Consider the following 17,405-nt stretch of genomic DNA (forward strand, 5'->3'; position numbering starts at 1 on the left):
CACACACACACACACACACACACACATGCATCACTCTCTTCCCTTAGATTTCTGACATCTCTCTCTTGCTTCCTCTCTCTCTCACATCTATCACTCTCTTCACTTAGATTCCTGATGTCTCTCTCTTTCACACACACACACGCATATTATTTTTCTATACTTTTGTCTACTTTGTTGGATTCATTTCATTTCCTGAACTCTCTGTTTCTATTTGTTGGCATCATTTTTTAGGACTCAGTTCTGGGTCCTTTTCATCTACTCTCTACCTTTTCCAGGCATATTCTTCAACTGGTGGATTTAACTACTCACGGCTTCCATATTTATGAACCCTACCTGAATGTCTTCTCTGAGCTCCAAGTTCTCACACCTGCCCTCTCTACTTGGGTGTCTCCCAATTGCTCTTTCCTACAGTATCTGTTTTTCCACCTCTGGAAATACCTGATAGACATCACCATCTATGTAGAGCCTCAGGCTTAATATTCTGCCCGACACTACCTCACCTATGAAATCCCCAGGCTCAACTCAACCATAAGCCAAAGCAATCCTGCTTCAAAATGCAGCTTGCACTTGTCTTTGCCCATCTTCCACCACTTCTCTAGTCCCAGTCACCATTATCTCTAGACTCAGCCATGTGATAACATCCTAACTGCTCTTTCTGCTTCCATCCTTGTTCCCTCCTTAGATCATTCTCCACTCTGCTGGCAGAGTAACCTTTCCGATGGCAGGCTTGGCCACTCCTCTGCTGGAAGTGATTCTTTCACTTCTCTTTGCCCCCTGTGGTCTGGTCTGACCACCTCCTCAGGCTGTCCTACACCTCTCTTCCCTGGCTCATGAGCCAGACAAATTAGCCTTTCATTTCTTTGACCTGATCACATCACACTTTTGTCTATGTTTAAGCTTCCCACAAGCTGTCTCCTCTGCCTAGAATAATCTGCACTCCATTCTTTTCATCTTCCAGGTCTCAAGCGCTATGCCACTTCTTTTGAAAACTACTCAATTGTTCTTTACCTAACTCCCCATGTCATCTAAATCAGCTCTGCTTTTTAATCTCATTGAACTCTTTATTTTTTCATTCACAGTACTTATAAAAAATTAATTGTATATTTATATAGATATTTGCTAAATGTCCATCTTTCCTTCTCTCTTGTAAGCTCTGGAGTGGCATAGATAGTGTCTGTCCAGATCTGTGGGCCTGGCGTAGGTGGTCCATGTGTTGAAGGAATGTTCTTTGCCATTAGTAAGAGGTGTATTGGGAGCAGTTTGTTCAAAAATGTACTGAAGTACTCAATTTGTGAATGATTTCCTTTTCAAGTCAACCAGGGCTGGATTCAAAGTCCCTTCTGGCTTTCCTGGGTTCCAATGTGGAGGGGCTTTGTTGGAGAGCTTTTCCATGTCATGCATATGAATGCCATCATCTGTAAACAACTACAGGTACTCTTGTAGCCACATGGGTTTGTTGTTTGTGTTACTTTGGCTTCAGTTTTGGTGTGGCATAGAAGCTCAGTCAAATTAATTCAGTGAGCCTCTTTCTACTTGTGGCCTAATAGTGATGATGTGAATATTGGAAACATGTAACTTTTGCCATGTGTGTGGCTCTCTGACTCAATGCCAGTTCCTGGTCCTGGTCTTTGCAAGCCTTATCTCTGCCTTTTCAACCCCCTTCTATCCTCAGACTCCATAAGGTATGCTGCAGCTATAATGGGCAACTTCCTGTTCAACATACTCTTCCCATTCATTGGCTTAGATACTCTTCCCACACTGGGAAAATCTTACTCCTCTTTCAAAGTCCTAAGAATTTCTCCTACTTTGGAAAGTCTTCTTTCTCCCTATCCTTTGTAACCATCACTTGCTACACATGCTGAAGACAGAACTCATTGCATCCTTCACTCTCGCAGCATCCTACCCTCAGGCCTGTGTAATGCTTTGCATTATATTTGATTCACACCCATCTCTGAAGTCCTTTGTATTCTTATTACTGGCGTTGGAACCCATAACATACTATGCGTTCAAGAAATATTTGTGAATTGAATGAAATAAATACATTTTGTTGTGACTATGCAGACATAGTTTCCACTCAACACTGATAAATCTTTTGCCAAGTTGTGTGGTAACCTCATTTATGACTTGTCATCATTAGGCACTGTTTGGGATAGCATCTCCCCCTGTTCTTTTTATTCTGGACTTCCGATATAACGAAATAAATCAGGGAAGGATTCTGTGGGTTGCTTTTGTTCTGACCACCTGAAACATTTCAGCAAGGTACTAATTCTATGAATAAAGCCTTCTCGAATATTTTCTGCTTTAGCTGCACAAATACTTCAGCTCTAGTATCTGTGAGCCAGAATTATCTGGAAAACTCCATTTATTATACATTCTGCTTTGCAGTATAGACACAGCCTCAGTGTTTCCATCTGCAAAATGCAAATAACTGTGCCTGTCACTAACAGAGCTGCAACATCTTGACGAATAATGAGAGAATGTCTATAAGAATTGCTTACAGTAACTCAGAATAAACCTGCCAGAGAAATGCCAAGAATTACTATGCTGCTATTTTTTGTATATTGCGTATGGTTTTGCCACTTCTCTAACACAGGAAAGAAAATGGATAATTATGTGGCTAAAACGATGTCTATCAAAAAGGAAAAAAAAAAATCCTGGTGACTGCAAATGTGCTAGGGCATCAACCAGGGTGACAATTCTTAGCATGATTTAAGAAAAGAATGCCATACTTGGCATAATATGTTAATATATTTCCAGCCTGGAGGTGGAATTCCTAAAGTTCAAAGTCACATTGTGTCAATGGGGGGATTTTAGTAGCACCAAAACTTTAATGTGAATGACCTTTCCATAAAGGGCAACGTCCAGAACATAAAATGTTCTTGTTTCATATTTACGGTCATTGTTTGCCTAAAACATTTGTCCATTTAAAAATAATGGGCCCACCATCTATCTATGAAGTTCTAAAATTATTTTTGAACATCATCCTTTGATTTGTTGAGGCTTAAAAATAATGATAATTAACAATGAGTGATTAGCAACATTATCATTTAAAAAATAAGACTGAAAATGTGGCTTGTAAGAAAGAAAGCCTGCAATAAAACTCAAGCTAAAATAAATACTGAAATTTCTGTTCTGGATTTAAGTGGGAGAAAGACACTAATTTCCTTTCACTTGTTTTCTCTTTCATTATTTAAGAGAAATGTGAAGATTGCTGAGAAGGAAATACCATTTCGAACACAATATCCACATATTTATTTCGTAGGGTACTCATATCATGTAACAGCTGGAAAAACCTAATTCACATAACTGAGTGGGCTGGGACCCACTTTTTGGCTTCCAAAGCCCAGTATACAGGTTCCCAGACACACATGAGCTGTTCTTGAAGAATCCACCAGAGGGCGGACTATACAACCACAACAGCCAATATCATACATTGGTCTTTAAAATTACACTGTTCATTAACAAAAGTCAAGTCATTGCACAGGGATGTTATTCATCCTTGCTTTAGACATAGATAAATAGTTTCCAGGTAAAATATTTTAAAGTGAGAATTCTTTTAGTGATTTAATCAATCAATCATTATTGGATTGGAGTGTTAAATATTATTAGAGAGCTTCAGAGTCTTTTGCAAGGCTTAGCTCCAGATTCATTCTTTTATGTTTTTCCCTTCAGTAAATTTTTCCTTAGATGTTTTTCCTCTTAGAATTTCTAGTGGTCAAGAGGCCTATAATGAGCTACATGTAGAAATCACACAGGACCTCAAGGGGAGTTTACCTTCTAGCAACTGTTTTAAGAATATGTTTTCAAGTGGATTACCAATACTGCTATGCTGTAACAGTCCTGAATGGCACTAATTAAAATTGTATTAGAGCCCTAATAAGTTATTGGATTATAGATTCCATCTATAGTCTATCAGTTTATTTTAAGATATGGGTACAAAACTAAGATTACAAAAGAAAAATTAAACACTAAAAAACATTTTGCTTAATACATTATTAATAGTTTACTATAATAAATATTGTTCACAAATTACTGATTCATGTCAAATTATAGATTGTGTACCAACAAAAAAAATCACAGAAATATTTGTTTAGCTCCCTCTGATGCTAAATCTTGATATACTATGGTATTTAAGAAAGGGGATAATAAACTGGAAAAGCTCAACCACATGAATTAGGATCAACAAGCTCTTTTTGATCAAATTGTTATTTGTCTACATTGTCCTTCAACTCACTATCATGGGCTGAAGAATTTTGACTTAGAAACGAAGGACTCAGTGGATGGCCTTCCCACCAAGGCCCAAGTCCCCCACCATCAAACAGACTTAAAGGTGAAAACCAGTCATCCTATGGAGACTGCGTGTGTTTGTGTACAGTGTGTGTGTGTGCCAGTGGTCAGAAAAGTAGGTTAAAAAAATGAGAGAAGGCTGTCATGCATTATTCTTTTGTTCTCCACTTTTATCTGATTTTTAAAAAATCCCATTAAAAAAAAAAACACCTTTGATCTGACTTTTAAGAACTGTGCAATCATATATGGAAGCTGGCTAGGTGGTATGATCTGCAAGCTGGACTGCTCACATGGACACTGGGTTTGACACTGTTTTCTCATTAGTTTTGCCACCTTGGAAAGTCACTTTTCATTTAGGGGGCCTCAGTTTTCTCATCTGTAAAACAATCAACTGAACGAGGAGATCACTAGGAATCCTTTAAAATCCCAGATTCTATAATAAATAGAACTGATCTCTTAAGAGAGTTAAGGGAGTTAATGTACCACAGTGCTTGATTTTATCAGGCATTGGCTTAGGAACCAAGGATACAAGCTCTATATATTTGTGAACTTGGTGAAAGTTGAGAAAGATGGAAAAAAAGATAGAATGGATATAAAAATATGAGTAGGGAATTGCTTTTATTCGAATAGCCTTATGTTTTTAGTGTTCTGAATAGAAATAGGGAAAAAGGTTAGTATTCATTGGAATTGCTATTTTTAGGTCATTCAGAGTTAACGACAAATTTCAGCTGTCACACGTAAGAGGTCTTATTTACACAAACAATTGTACAGGGCTTGGATAACTACAAGAAACCCAAAGACCTAACTGATCCCTGTTTCTCATGGGTTAACTCTGTCCCTTAACTCTATCAAATATTTGGCTTTAGAATCCTAACAAGTCTTTAGCTACCATTCAAAACAAGGTAAATATATCTAGCTAGCTAGGGCAACGATGAATTTTAGGCTGTTTCGTACCTTTCAAAGCAAACTAGATGCCACCAAAACAGCTTAAAGAAATGAGAAGAAAGCACATGACCAGAAGGGCAGGAGGACACAGGACTTGGGACGTAAGGGCACGTACCTGTTGGAATGAACGCGGCGTGTTGCTGCAGCTGTGCGCTGGTGAGTGCCTGCTGGTAGTGCAAGACGCTGGGGTTAAAGACGGTGCTGGCACCGTTGTTCTTTTCAAGTGCTTGTCTCTTTGGTAAAGGATGAAGAGCACCAGGGGGAAAGGCCTAGAAATGAAGAATTCAATAAGATATGTCTAACTTATAGCAACCACACCTTCCGTGTCCACAGAGATCATCAATTGCAACATTCTTTTTAAAAACGACAGCTAAGGAGATGCCTCTGCCATGCACCTTAATTTCAACAGCGGCAATGTCGAATGAGTGAGAATTTGTTATTGAGAGCGGAAGCATGATTTCTGTAACCCAAAACGGTAGCATCTCAACTAAGGAAAAGAAAAACTATCAAGCAACAACAACAGAAAAAATGGCTTCAGCTTTTAAAATGAGTTAAACTATTCTAAGGGGGAAAAGAAGCATTTATGTTATTATTAATACCTATTCTTTTCTTTAACTAAATGGCAATTTTTTGAATTTAAAGGTTAATAAGAATTATAATGAGCATTTTCCGAGCCAAGTAATTTAAATTTGCTTCACTCTTTTGGAAAAGGTATTAAAAGTGGTTAGAATTAATTTATTTCACAGATTACATATGAAAATGAGATGGCTAAACACCTTATTGAAATTTTTCCATAAATTAATAATAATGATTGTTTGCAACCAATATTTTACAAGTAATACAAATCTCAGATGGTTCTCTGAAAAGCTACATGCAAAGCGAAAGGTGAAAGGTCAAAGTACCAGGTCTACAGTTGCTTCGAGAGGTCGCTTCATTGCTTTGGCAGTCGACTGAGTCTTTTAATAACAGGCAGCGAGCACATGATGGCAGTGGGCCAATGGGATTCAAGCGAATTAACATACAGGTAAACAGCAAGCAGAGGTGCATCATGGGAACGGCATTGCATTGTGGATAGGTGAGAAGGAAAAAAATATTCTGAATGCAATATACAACGTACAAAACACTAGGCATGCACAACAACAAAAATGTTCTCTAAAGAAATGAATATTACACCTTAAATTAGTATTGAAGCAAAAATGCATCTACTATACCTTAGTTAAAAGCATATAAGAGAGTAAAATATAGATGTTTGAAATTCAGGAAAGTTAATTAAAATAGCAGCTTGCATACACACCATAAGCATTTTTTATATTGCTTCAGAAAAAATGCAAAACTTTTCAGGGCCATAGGACTGAAGAACTTCTGATAAGTTAGTTTTCAAATATACACTAAGAAGTGTATTCAGTAAGAATAAGGTTCAATTTGAAAAATTTCAGAAAAGTACTTTTAAATTCAGACCTAGCCTAACAAAATGAAGTGGCAAACTGAGACAAAAAATTCAGGCAAAAAAATATTCAAACACAAGATTATTTGGCCAAAACTGTTTGAGTTTGGATTTCTATTTTTTGTCTGAATCATGTGGATAATTGTCTCAATTCTTTTCTTCACTCTGCTAGTGTGGGTCTTGCAATGTGGACCAAGGTTTCAAACTTACAAGCTTTGAGGCTTTGAATTTAAGTAGGGAATTTTCAGAATTTCCCATTTTTATTTCACCGTCCCTTTTCTAATGACTAACTTATCATCCATTCTTTTTTTTTAATAACATTTGAAATTATAATTTATTTTCATCTCAAATAACTTACCGGATTTCACTAAGAAAATGCCTTTTGAAAAGGTATTTAGTGTCCTCAGGTACCGAAATGATTTATTTAGTCATTCTATTTGTACTTTTAACCACAATCTGTGACCAACCCAGTTAACAAGAAGTGAAATTCTTGACTAGAACAAATATAATGGCTAAACATAGCAAACAACTAAAACCAGCAAAAGACTGCTTGAAGAATTAGAGGTAAAATACTGTTTTTAACTTATAACCATACTTTTGGAAAGATAGTTTCACTTAAACAGCTGAAATAATAACAAATATGGATTGATTTAGAACACAATGAAAAATTTCCTATTCCTCATTAATTGTAAAAAAAAAAATCTGAAATTTCTATGATGGAAGTCTGTGAAAATAAAGAAATTCAACAGAATAACTCCAATGCAAATAAAAAATGAAACACCGCTTTTCGGTGTTTAGCACAATAGGTAAATCCCTAAGGTTTGTCTAAGAAATACAAATGTTATAGTCTAAAGTTCTGAGGTAGACCTCTGGCATTTGTAATAACATGGGATAGTATTAATCCCTCAACATGGGGAATGATAACATTTTCATTGGCAAACAAAAGGTGCTCAACACCATTTGATGACTTAGGGTGAAAACATGGAGATGATAGAAGATACACAGAAGGGGGTTGGAAGAGAGACTGAAAATGAAATGGAAAGGGCTAAAGGCAGAGAAGAGATTTAGAAGGCCAGTGAAGAAGAAAATAGTTTAGGAGGCAGTTTTGGTAGAAGCCATCAAATAATATAAAATCAATGTTGTGAAATAGTATCATGAACATTAAAAAAAAGAAAGAAAGAAAGAAAAACTATTCTGTCCAATAAGAAAGCATCTGTGATTAGGACAATCTTTCCTCAAATATAATCCTGACATCATATAATTTCCATGGTGCCATTTTTGTGTGAAATCTTTCGTCCTTGTTCAATTTTACACTTTATGTAACACAGGGTTTTGTTTTGCTTTGCTTTTGAGCATCAGTGAATCTATGTGAGCTCAAGAAGGAGACATGGCCTATTCTCACTGAGAACATGAACTGATGGTTAAACTCGAAATCATTTTGACTTCAACTTTCTGAACTCAAGTTTTCCCTTCCCCTAGGATTTACAGAATGACTCTTGGACTGCGTTGATCTTTTGTAACATGTCGACTAGAAGGGCCATTATGTCTTTACCCTTTATGTTGGTAGTTATGAAGAAAATTTTCATTTAATGAAACTTCATTTAATGAAGTCCAAAAAAAGATCTTTTGATGAAGTCTCCAGGTAGAATAAGAGATACTAAATACTTCTCCTTACGACCATCACTTGAAAGATTAGTGGTCTTCCTTTTCCTATCTTAGTTTGATGAACCTAATTTCCTTAGCATTTGGAATAATCCAGAAACCTAAAGAAACAGAGGACCCTGAAGTCCTGCAGTAAGTGGGACAGTGACAGCATTTCATTTTCTAATACTCCACAGTGTGGGTTTTCTGGACTTGAAGTCATTATCTTCTGCTCAAGCACACACTGAGGTCTTGGAAGGTAGGCAAACATACTGACTTCTTGTATGGACCACACTACAAAGCATATGTATATAATTTGTTTAAAACAATCTGCATGGATGAGTAATTGTTATTATATGCCTTTTTATAGACAGATATTCCGTTTTAGATGATATTAACTGCTGGCCTATGTTTACCTACATAGAAAAACCATGAGATGACCAGGTAACTAAGGAGGCATCCTAATAGCCCCCTTAGGCTTCCATGAAGAGAATGGGGTTCTTTTTACTTGAGCACCTACGATGCTCCAGGCACTGGGCATCCCTTCTTGTCAACTTCATCAACATTTATGATTCTTTGCTCCCTCTGGAAAACCTCCAGCTCTGGGTAAATGGGTGAGTAAAAAGGAACAGGCCTGATAGGCAGCCAGGCTTTTCTTCTGGATTGAGGCAGTCCAACTTTAGGCCGAGAAGGCAAGCTAAGGGCCCACACATGGCATTTCAGGCAAAGACCAAATCGGAGGCTCAGGAAACCTGACAACAATAATTGGAACTGCCACTTTCATGTGGCCTAAGAGGATGTGGCCAAATAAGGTGGAATGTAAAGTTCCTGCCCATATTTTCTGGAACAATTGAGATTTATCTAGCTGATGGCAGCTTGTCCTGTTTCCTTTTATAAAATAGTTCTCTCCTTGCATCAGCCCATTTTGGTGTATGTGAACAAAGGCTGTTGGCGTGAAGATCAGACATCCTTTGTGCTAAAACTACCAAAAAGAACCTCTGTCTGGCTTATTTTCACATTAAAAAAATCGTGAGGGGGGGTGATGATTATGTTTAAGGGATACTGTAAGAGAATAAGTCTCTACAGGAAATAAATCTCCTTTCTGGAGAAAAAGCTTTAAATTCTTTTATAGGGCCTAATTAATCAAAATTAGGGATAAATCCTTGGATAATAACAACTGCAGTGTGGAAATGCTTTGGCTTCAGATACGGAGGTCTTGTGCCTTCATCCAGTCGTGTCTAGACTGGTTCCAATGAGCCTCTCACTTCAACTAAAAAGACACAACAAATTCAGTCATTTTCATGTCACTGCCTGGAAGACACTGGCTTTTGTTCTGAAACTACCTTCCTTTCAGTTGTCTTTGAAGATGCTGCAAAGTCTTCTGACTGATGGAGACTCCAAAGCTCAGCATGGTCTAATCGTCCAAGAAACCATGGCAACTAACTCTACTAGCATCCACTGAGATGACCTTTATGCATCTTGACGAGTGTAACATGGAAATACATAGAAGGGCACAGAGAGTACATTTGAGACTTCAAGATATGAGGCCAAGAAAGGACCCGTTAGTGTGAATGGCCATCTCTACTTTTGTCCCCATCAGTCCAGGTCACCTGCCATTGACATACGCTAGGTGCATTGTTTCTTCAATGACTAAAGAATATGTTACGGTTGTTAAAACTGGCACTTCTAGGAACAGGCATAGAAAATACCACTTTCTCTTTTGCCAGAAGATGTAGGGATGTGTCCCTATAGATTTCCGAAGCTGTGGTCTACATCATGTGGAGAAGGTGGCTTTAGGGAATGGAGGTGACATAGCAAGAGAAGCAACTAAAGGCAAGAAGAGAGCCTGCTGGCTTTTCAGTTCCTGGGCCCAGCCATTCCTGAACGCTGTTTTACCTCTATCCTCTTTGAAGTACTGTATGTCATGAGTCTAACTTTTTTACTTAAGCTATTTTTTAAGAGAGATTTTTTTTTTTTTGCTATAGGGTACATGAGTTTGCTAAAGAGATAGAGAAAGAGAAAGTGAGAAATCATGCCCCCAAGGGGGATGGCCATGCTACAATCCCTTCTCCTCCATTCTCTTCTCAGGATTTTGGCATGCACACATGCACCCAGTGTGAATTCTAAGTTTCCAGGTCTGGGACTCGAACCTTGGTCAACTAAATGGGAGTCCAGCGATGTAACCATTATACCATCTGCTGGTCCCCCAGTTAAGGAATTTTGATTGGGTTTCTCTCTCTGAGACCAAAGTCCTGACTAGCCTTAGAGACCTTTTGGATACCTAGTTCTGACTTACAATATAAATTTTATGGGAAAAGGTGTTCTTCATGCTCAAGAATCAATCAACAAATCAGAATAAGTTGCAGCTGACCTAAAAGAATAATTACAATGAAAAAAATGTCACTTCTCACAGGATGATCTTCAGAAAGTGGATGGTGTAGTGGATTTCATCTCCTGGAAGATGGAAGGTACCCGAAGGAGGGTAGTTTCATTACAAAACCAGCATCTTCCTGACAGTGACATGAAAATGACTAGAGAACTGCACAAAGAACTCGTTTGCGCTCTAAAACAATTTCTTTAATCTCTGCAGTCACGTCTCTCCTTGCCAAGGAGGACCAGCCACTGAGTCCCCCATGCCCACTGGACCCCACTATGTGTTTCCATAATGTCATTGACAAGTATTGTTCTGCTTCCTAAACTCCAGGCCCCTTGAGGGTAAGGAAACCTGCCTGGTTTATTTATTCTCTCCAGCAAGTGTCTGATACTTGTATCTGATACTTGGCAGGTCTAATGAAATATTTTGAATAAATGAATGGGCAGAGCCTATCATACATTAAAGTAGATTTCTGAGAAGCCAGAGATCTCACACTGAGATAATTAATTACAAATATCTACAACCTACTGTGGTGGTTCTCAAACTTTGTGCATTGGAGACACCTGGGAGCTTTAAAAAACAGTGCCACTGCCCAGGCCACACGCAGATGAATTAAGTACGTAACTGTGGAGAAGGGACTGATGTCAGCCTCTGTAGAAAATCCTTAGGAAATCCCTAAATTCTACAAGCCAAGTTTGAGAAGCAGTGTTTTAAGCAGGTGTTTCTCAAATGATAACATGCATACGGAATGACTTCGGGAAATTTTAAAATCCAAATTGTGATCCCAAAGGTCTGGGATGGACACCGAGATTCTGGAGGTGTAACAGTTTCCTTGGTGAGGATGATGTTGCTGCTGCTGGGAGATTCTGGAGCTGTAATAGGCTTCTAGCTGACCATAATAACGTTGTTGCTGGTCTCTAAGAGACAAGAAGGTGACACAGGGAAGCAAGCCTGGGTTACCGGCCTGTTTGTTTGTTTTGACCAGCCAGCATAGCTCAATTTTCATCTGTTTCCTGCCTTGCCCTTCTGCAGAAAATGTCATGGGGTGGGGGAGTTCAACAAACACTGCTTTTGTGATAAGTGAAAGAAGAGAGGGGAAACAGGAACAGGGAAAGGCCAGGCCCTGGCTAGGCCTTGCTGCTTGCTGGGCTTCTCTAAAGCCACAGCCCTCTTGGTGGTGGCTGCTCTCAGAAGCTCGTGCTTTCTCCTGCTCAGCTGCAGGCGTCCGTGTTTGTCCTCGGCTCTCTGAGGCTCTGGGCCCACTTTCCTGTCCATTACAAGGCCCCTGAGCCCCTCTCTTAAAACCCGGAGCTAATACAGTGCAACATCTTAGTAGAACTGGAAGTGGTCAACGGAGCGCATGGATCTCACATTTGCTGCCCTGGCCTGAGGGATTTACTTATTGTGCTGAAGAAGGGAAGGAGGGCAAAACAAAACAAAACAGAAAATAAACAAACAAAAGGGGAGGAAACAACAACAAAACTTAGGCAGCAGAGCAGCGGGAATAGCAGCCTTCTGGGTTCCCCAACTGTTTGGAAGAGCACCCAAGCCCTGGCCGCTGGACAGCGCCCCCTGGCGGAGAGCGCGCCCAGGGCGGCGGGGGAGGCGCGGCGGGCGCGCCGCACTTACCATGACTGTGGCCGCGGCCGCGGCTGCCTGGGCGGCCACCGCAGCTTGGTTGGCTTGGTGCTGCGCAGCTTTGATTTTGGCCTGCAAGTGTGCAGGAGGGTGAAAATATTTGCATTTCTCCCTCATGCAACGCCCCTTTATGTAATCCATACAAACGGTTACGGTGTTGTCGTTTGTGTCGATCATGGTGCTGTCTGCGGGGTGTGCAAAGCGGCAGTCGGTCTCTCCCCGGGCACAGTTTCCTCGCTGGAACTCCCTGCATACCTGGACACGGGGAAGAAGAAAGCCTGATGGCCAAGTGCTCTACCCGGGGGAGAACAAGAATCGATACCTTTTCCGTCTTTTCAGGGTGGTTTTGTGCTACTGACAATCACATTTCGATGATCCAGAACCCAAGTGACCAGAATCTCTCACAAATGAATTTGAGTTTTGTTTTGCTCCTCTTTCTAATGATTATTTTTCTTTTTAAGATTTTTTTGCCATAGGGAGCATGCGCTGGTCAGAGACAGAGAAAAGGAAAGTGAGAAATCGTCCCCCAGGGGTGATGGCCACACTGTGGTCCTTTCTCCATTCTCCTCTTGGGACTCTGGATATAAATAATCACACACTGCCCTGTGTGTTTTCTAAGCCTCTGGTCGGGTCCACGACTCCAACCACAGTCACCATGTGGAATCCAGCACCTTAACCACCGTGCCACCTGTGGGCCCCTACAATAAAAATCTATATTGAGAAAATAACTCAAAATCTGCCTTTTGACAAAAATAACAAAGTGAAAAAAAAAATGAGTCTCCATGGGTAATGTATCATTCACCTGTCATGTATCCATCATCTATCGTCTGTCTAACTCGAATCCTAAAAACTCTGAGAATGTTACTGCTTTGTTCTTTGTTTTGTTTTGTTTTGTTTTTGCCTACAAGGATAGTTTCACCATAGATCAAGCTAACATAGAGTTACAACTCCAAAAAGAACCGAGAAAAAGGACACACCTGACCCTCCTAGGTGAGGAAGCAGAGTAAGATGGGGGCGAATCTGAATATTCCTGTTTTCTCTTACTGTGTTCCCAGTTTTACAGTGACAACTTACAATCATAAATCAGAAGAACTCTAATATCTAAGACACCAAGACTGTCACTTTAAGGTAACTATATTATGTATTTGACAGCACAGAAAGAAGATAAAAAAGTAAAGCTAAAAAGGAGAGAAATATGTCAAGAGAGAAAGAGCAATAGGAGGAAGTAGGACAGAATTTGAAGTGGCCTTTTTTTTTTTAAAAAAAAAGCTTTAATTTAAAATTATTCAGAATTCTAAAGTAAATAGAATTCTCATTTTCAGAGAATGCTGATGGATCTAGATATTACGGTACAAAGAAAGATTTCCTTAGTATTTGAAGAGAATTCTTCATTATGCCCTGAATATAGACAAAACAAAATACCATGAATAACATATGTATATTACTTAAAAAATAATTCCCTGCTTGTAAATATCATTAGCAGGAAAGAGCAATTAGTCGAATTGTAAGTTCTTTCTTTTTGGGCTTTAATTCCAAAGTCACTATATGTAAGTGGTGCCTCACATCTTGGTCACTGTAGGGAGGGTCACTGACATGCTATTCAGGTCTTGTGAAAGGCAAACGTATTTGGGAACTATATAGGGTCTTCAAAAAGTTCATGGAAAATGCATATGATGAAAACGCGATCGGTGAACTTCAAACTCTTTTGCACCAGAATAAATTCAGACTTTAATCCCATTTTTTCCACAACCTTTTTGAAATCCCTTATACTGTTTCACTGACCAGGAGCCAGGCAAGGTTGAAGAGTACACAGGATAAACATGAAATCGTATCAGTGTTTTTTCTACTTTGGATAGAGAGTAAACCACTGTGTTTGACTATCCAGAATTCCGCCTTTAGTTCATAAAATGTACAAAATAAAAATCACTAAGATTCTGAGCAAGTCTTCCACTATAAATGGAATGCCTCTTGTCTGGAGTAGAGTCATAGGTGTAGACCAGCTGTCAGGCTTTTGCCAAGGGGCTTGGTGTGCTGCTGACTTCATTCCTGGGTTGAAATTCACCAAAGGCAGCTCTGCTAAAGTCATTATGAATCATTTCTACATAAGTCTTTGTCTACCAGCCCTGTTGGGAAGGACTATTTGTTCCCAGCTCCGCTGATTTAATTTGTTTTCTAGGGCACATGGTCACATCCTGAGCACTAAAGCTCCGTGGGTCCAGCAGGTGGAGCCCAAAACACTTCTCCAGGCCTGTGGAAAGTCTATTCAATATTCACAGAGGTAGACTAGATCTTTTCACAGTAGTAGCAATTAGAGTTTACGTTCTCTTCATCTGGGGATCCATATACCCCAGATTGAAGCTAAGTGAAAAAAATGTGTATCTTTAAAAATATTTGCCTCTTGGAATTCTGAATTTTAAAACATTCACAGGATATTAGGCAGCGATCTTTTGTTGCCTTCAAGATTTATTGTTTTAATATTTATTGAAAAATCTGTCACCGTTAAGGGTCATGGGGGTGGCAGCAGGTGGTGTGGTGATTAAGGCACTGGCCCACGGCAGTTCGAGTCCATAGACCTGGGGACTTGAAAATCATGCCAGGGGTGTGTGTGTGTGTGTGTGTGTGTATGTCTAGAATCTCAAGAGGAGAATGAAGATGAGACTGTAGCATGGCCATCCCCCTTTGGGGGGTGATTTCTCACTTTGCCACTGTCTCTCTCTCTCTCTCTCTCTGTCTACCATGAGCAAACATGCCCTATGGTGAAAACCTGAAATAAAAACCTAAAAAAAAAAAAGAAAAAAGAAAAAGAAAAGAAAAGAATCATAGGGATATAGTAGTAAGATAAGTAAATGAAATTCTCTCTCTCTGATTAAAGAGAAACTTTTGCAACAAAGTACAAGATTATGATTCACAATTTAAAAAATATGTTTTAAATAGATGAACTCATTTTCTTGAATTCTATAGAACACTGGAATTTAAGTTAAAAGATGTCTTAATTAACAACTAAAATTTACCCAGCTCTCAATTCCCTCTTGTTTATCAACAGTGCAGTAAGGGTTGATATTCTGGAACATACAAGAGTAGCCATACTTGTTCTTAAAATATTGGAATAAGATCAAACTATTGATAAATAGTTGTAGTCCCACTTATTCCCACTTCTGTCCCTAAGTGTCTCCCACTGCCCTGGCTTCTGAACTCCTGACTTACCCATTTTCAGAATGTTCTAGGATCTAGCAAGGGCTGGCACATAGAGGCCTTCAGGACCTGGAGCCACCTCTATGGCTTGCACAGTGATTGGTTCAATATTCTATTCATTGCTCAATATTAATCATTAAATATGTCTTTAAACACTTATTTCATGAAGCTGACTTTTATCTGTATTATTCTTTTCCCATAGACTAGTTTTCTTCATATCAATTTTGAACCATGGAATTATGAATGCATTGGTTTTAGATGTGTGTGTGTGTGCATGTGTGTATGTGAGACTGAATTAATATCTCACAATCATTCACTTTCATAGATGTATACTTTTACCACAACTCTGAAAACACAAATATAATTCAAGTACCTCCAGTTTGTCAGTCCTGAGAAGTTTCTGAGTTGCAGTTGAGCCCGGGACAGTGACAGGCGGACTTCCGGGAACAATAACAGGTGTGGTGGGTAGGATTTCCGTTGGGACTAACCCAACTCCAGGGGTTACAGGTGCTAAGTAAGGAGCAAAGCTAATAGCCGTATTTGTCCCTATTGCAGGACCTACAGGAAAAGTGGGCTGGTAAAGACAACACAGGAAAAACATTGTTTTTAGAATAAAGCTTTAACAAATTACCAGCAAGTGTTATTAAAGCAAAATTTATTCATCATTTATTGTATACAATACCTTTTATATTTGTTACATAATTCAATGCTGAGCTGTAAAAGTTCATTAACTTTCCTTTTTTATTTGGTTTAGTAAGAATAAATTTCATATGGACTTTTTCTAAAGCCATATAAAAGTATGGGAGAACATCACAGAAGCCTAATTACAGGGAATAGATTAAACTTTTGTTCCTATAAAAGTGTTCTCAACACACGCAAACAGTAATTTTCCTTAATTGCTCATTATTCCAAACTATTGGATGTTATAACATGAATGCAATAAAACTTATGGAATCCTAATAGATGATCTTTTATTTCTCCCATATGTCTCTTAAATGGAGAGGAATAAAGAAAACCTTTGGTTACACCATGATTTTCAAGTTGACCAAAATATATACATTCTCAAAAAGTGGGGCTTGCATAGGAATTTTTTTTTTGATCGGACATACCAGTATATTTCCATATTCATCACTAGCATCTATAGTCCCAAAATCCATATGCAGTTTTCATGTAGACCTACTAGTTTTATTTTGCTCTAGCTCAACTATGAAGGGACTCCAAAGAATTTATGAAAAGAAATCAAAATATAAGTTTATTTTGGTGCAAAAAAATCCTTGAAATCCATGCATAGTTTTTTTTTTTTTAATTTTTTTTTCACTATACAGCGCGTGCACTCGCCAGACAGAGAGAGACATAGAGACAGAAAGCGAGAAATCACCCCCCAGGGGGGATGGTCACGTCGCAATCCCTTCTCCTCCATTCTCCTCCCGGGATCTTGGGCACGCACGCACACGCGTCCGGCGTGAGTTTCAAGCCACCGGGTCCGGGACGCGAACCGCGGTCGACTACGTGGGAGTCCAGCGACATAGCCATTACGCTAACTGCTGGTTCCCCATAGTTTTTTTCATAACAGACATTTCCTATGAATTTTTGAAGATCCTTTGTACATCTAGGTCCAACCTTTTGTTGGGTAAAAGAGCCTGAACTTTGCAATAGATCAATTTCTAACTGGCCATTAGAAGTTGGTTTGGGGGGGCCAGCAGGTGGCGTGATGGTTGAGGCACTGGACTCCCACATGGCTGACCGAGGTTCATCTTAGACCTGGTGGCTTGCTTTGTCATTTACCCTCTCTCCCCCTCTTTCTCTCTGTCTCTCTCTCTGGTGAGTGCATGTTCCCTATAAAAAATTTAAATAATAATAATAATAAATAAAATTAAATAAACA

General features: G+C 39.1%; 1 protein-coding gene and 1 long non-coding RNA gene across 9 annotated transcripts in view; one reads left to right on the plus strand and one right to left on the minus strand.

Moving 5' to 3' along the window:
• The window catches only part of LOC114009921 (uncharacterized), a 169,676-nt gene that overhangs the window by 71,123 nt on the left and 81,148 nt on the right, over positions 1 to 17,405 (plus strand). The window lies entirely within an intron of this gene.
• MBNL2 (muscleblind like splicing regulator 2) overlaps positions 1 to 17,405 on the minus strand; it is a 180,073-nt gene that overhangs the window by 31,891 nt on the left and 130,777 nt on the right. For 4 of the 8 annotated variants that reach the window (XM_006141548.3, XM_006141544.3, XM_006141545.3 and 1 more), the window contains exons 4-7: positions 15,895 to 16,095; positions 12,321 to 12,584; positions 6,135 to 6,188; positions 5,348 to 5,501 (exon numbers count right to left, since the gene is read on the minus strand). In XM_006141548.3, the coding sequence (XP_006141610.1) occupies positions 5,348 to 5,501; positions 6,135 to 6,188; positions 12,321 to 12,584; positions 15,895 to 16,095 (673 nt within the window). The remainder of the gene's footprint in view (positions 1 to 5,347; positions 5,502 to 6,134; positions 6,189 to 12,320; positions 12,585 to 15,894; positions 16,096 to 17,405) is intronic. The other 4 variants (XM_006141551.3, XM_006141547.3, XM_006141549.3 and 1 more) reach the window with 1 other exon arrangement.

The sequence above is a fragment of the Tupaia chinensis genome, unplaced genomic scaffold, assembly GCF_000334495.1.
Source record: "Tupaia chinensis unplaced genomic scaffold, TupChi_1.0 Scaffold000057_1, whole genome shotgun sequence".
NCBI classification, from domain to species: Eukaryota; Metazoa; Chordata; class Mammalia; order Scandentia; family Tupaiidae; genus Tupaia; species Tupaia belangeri.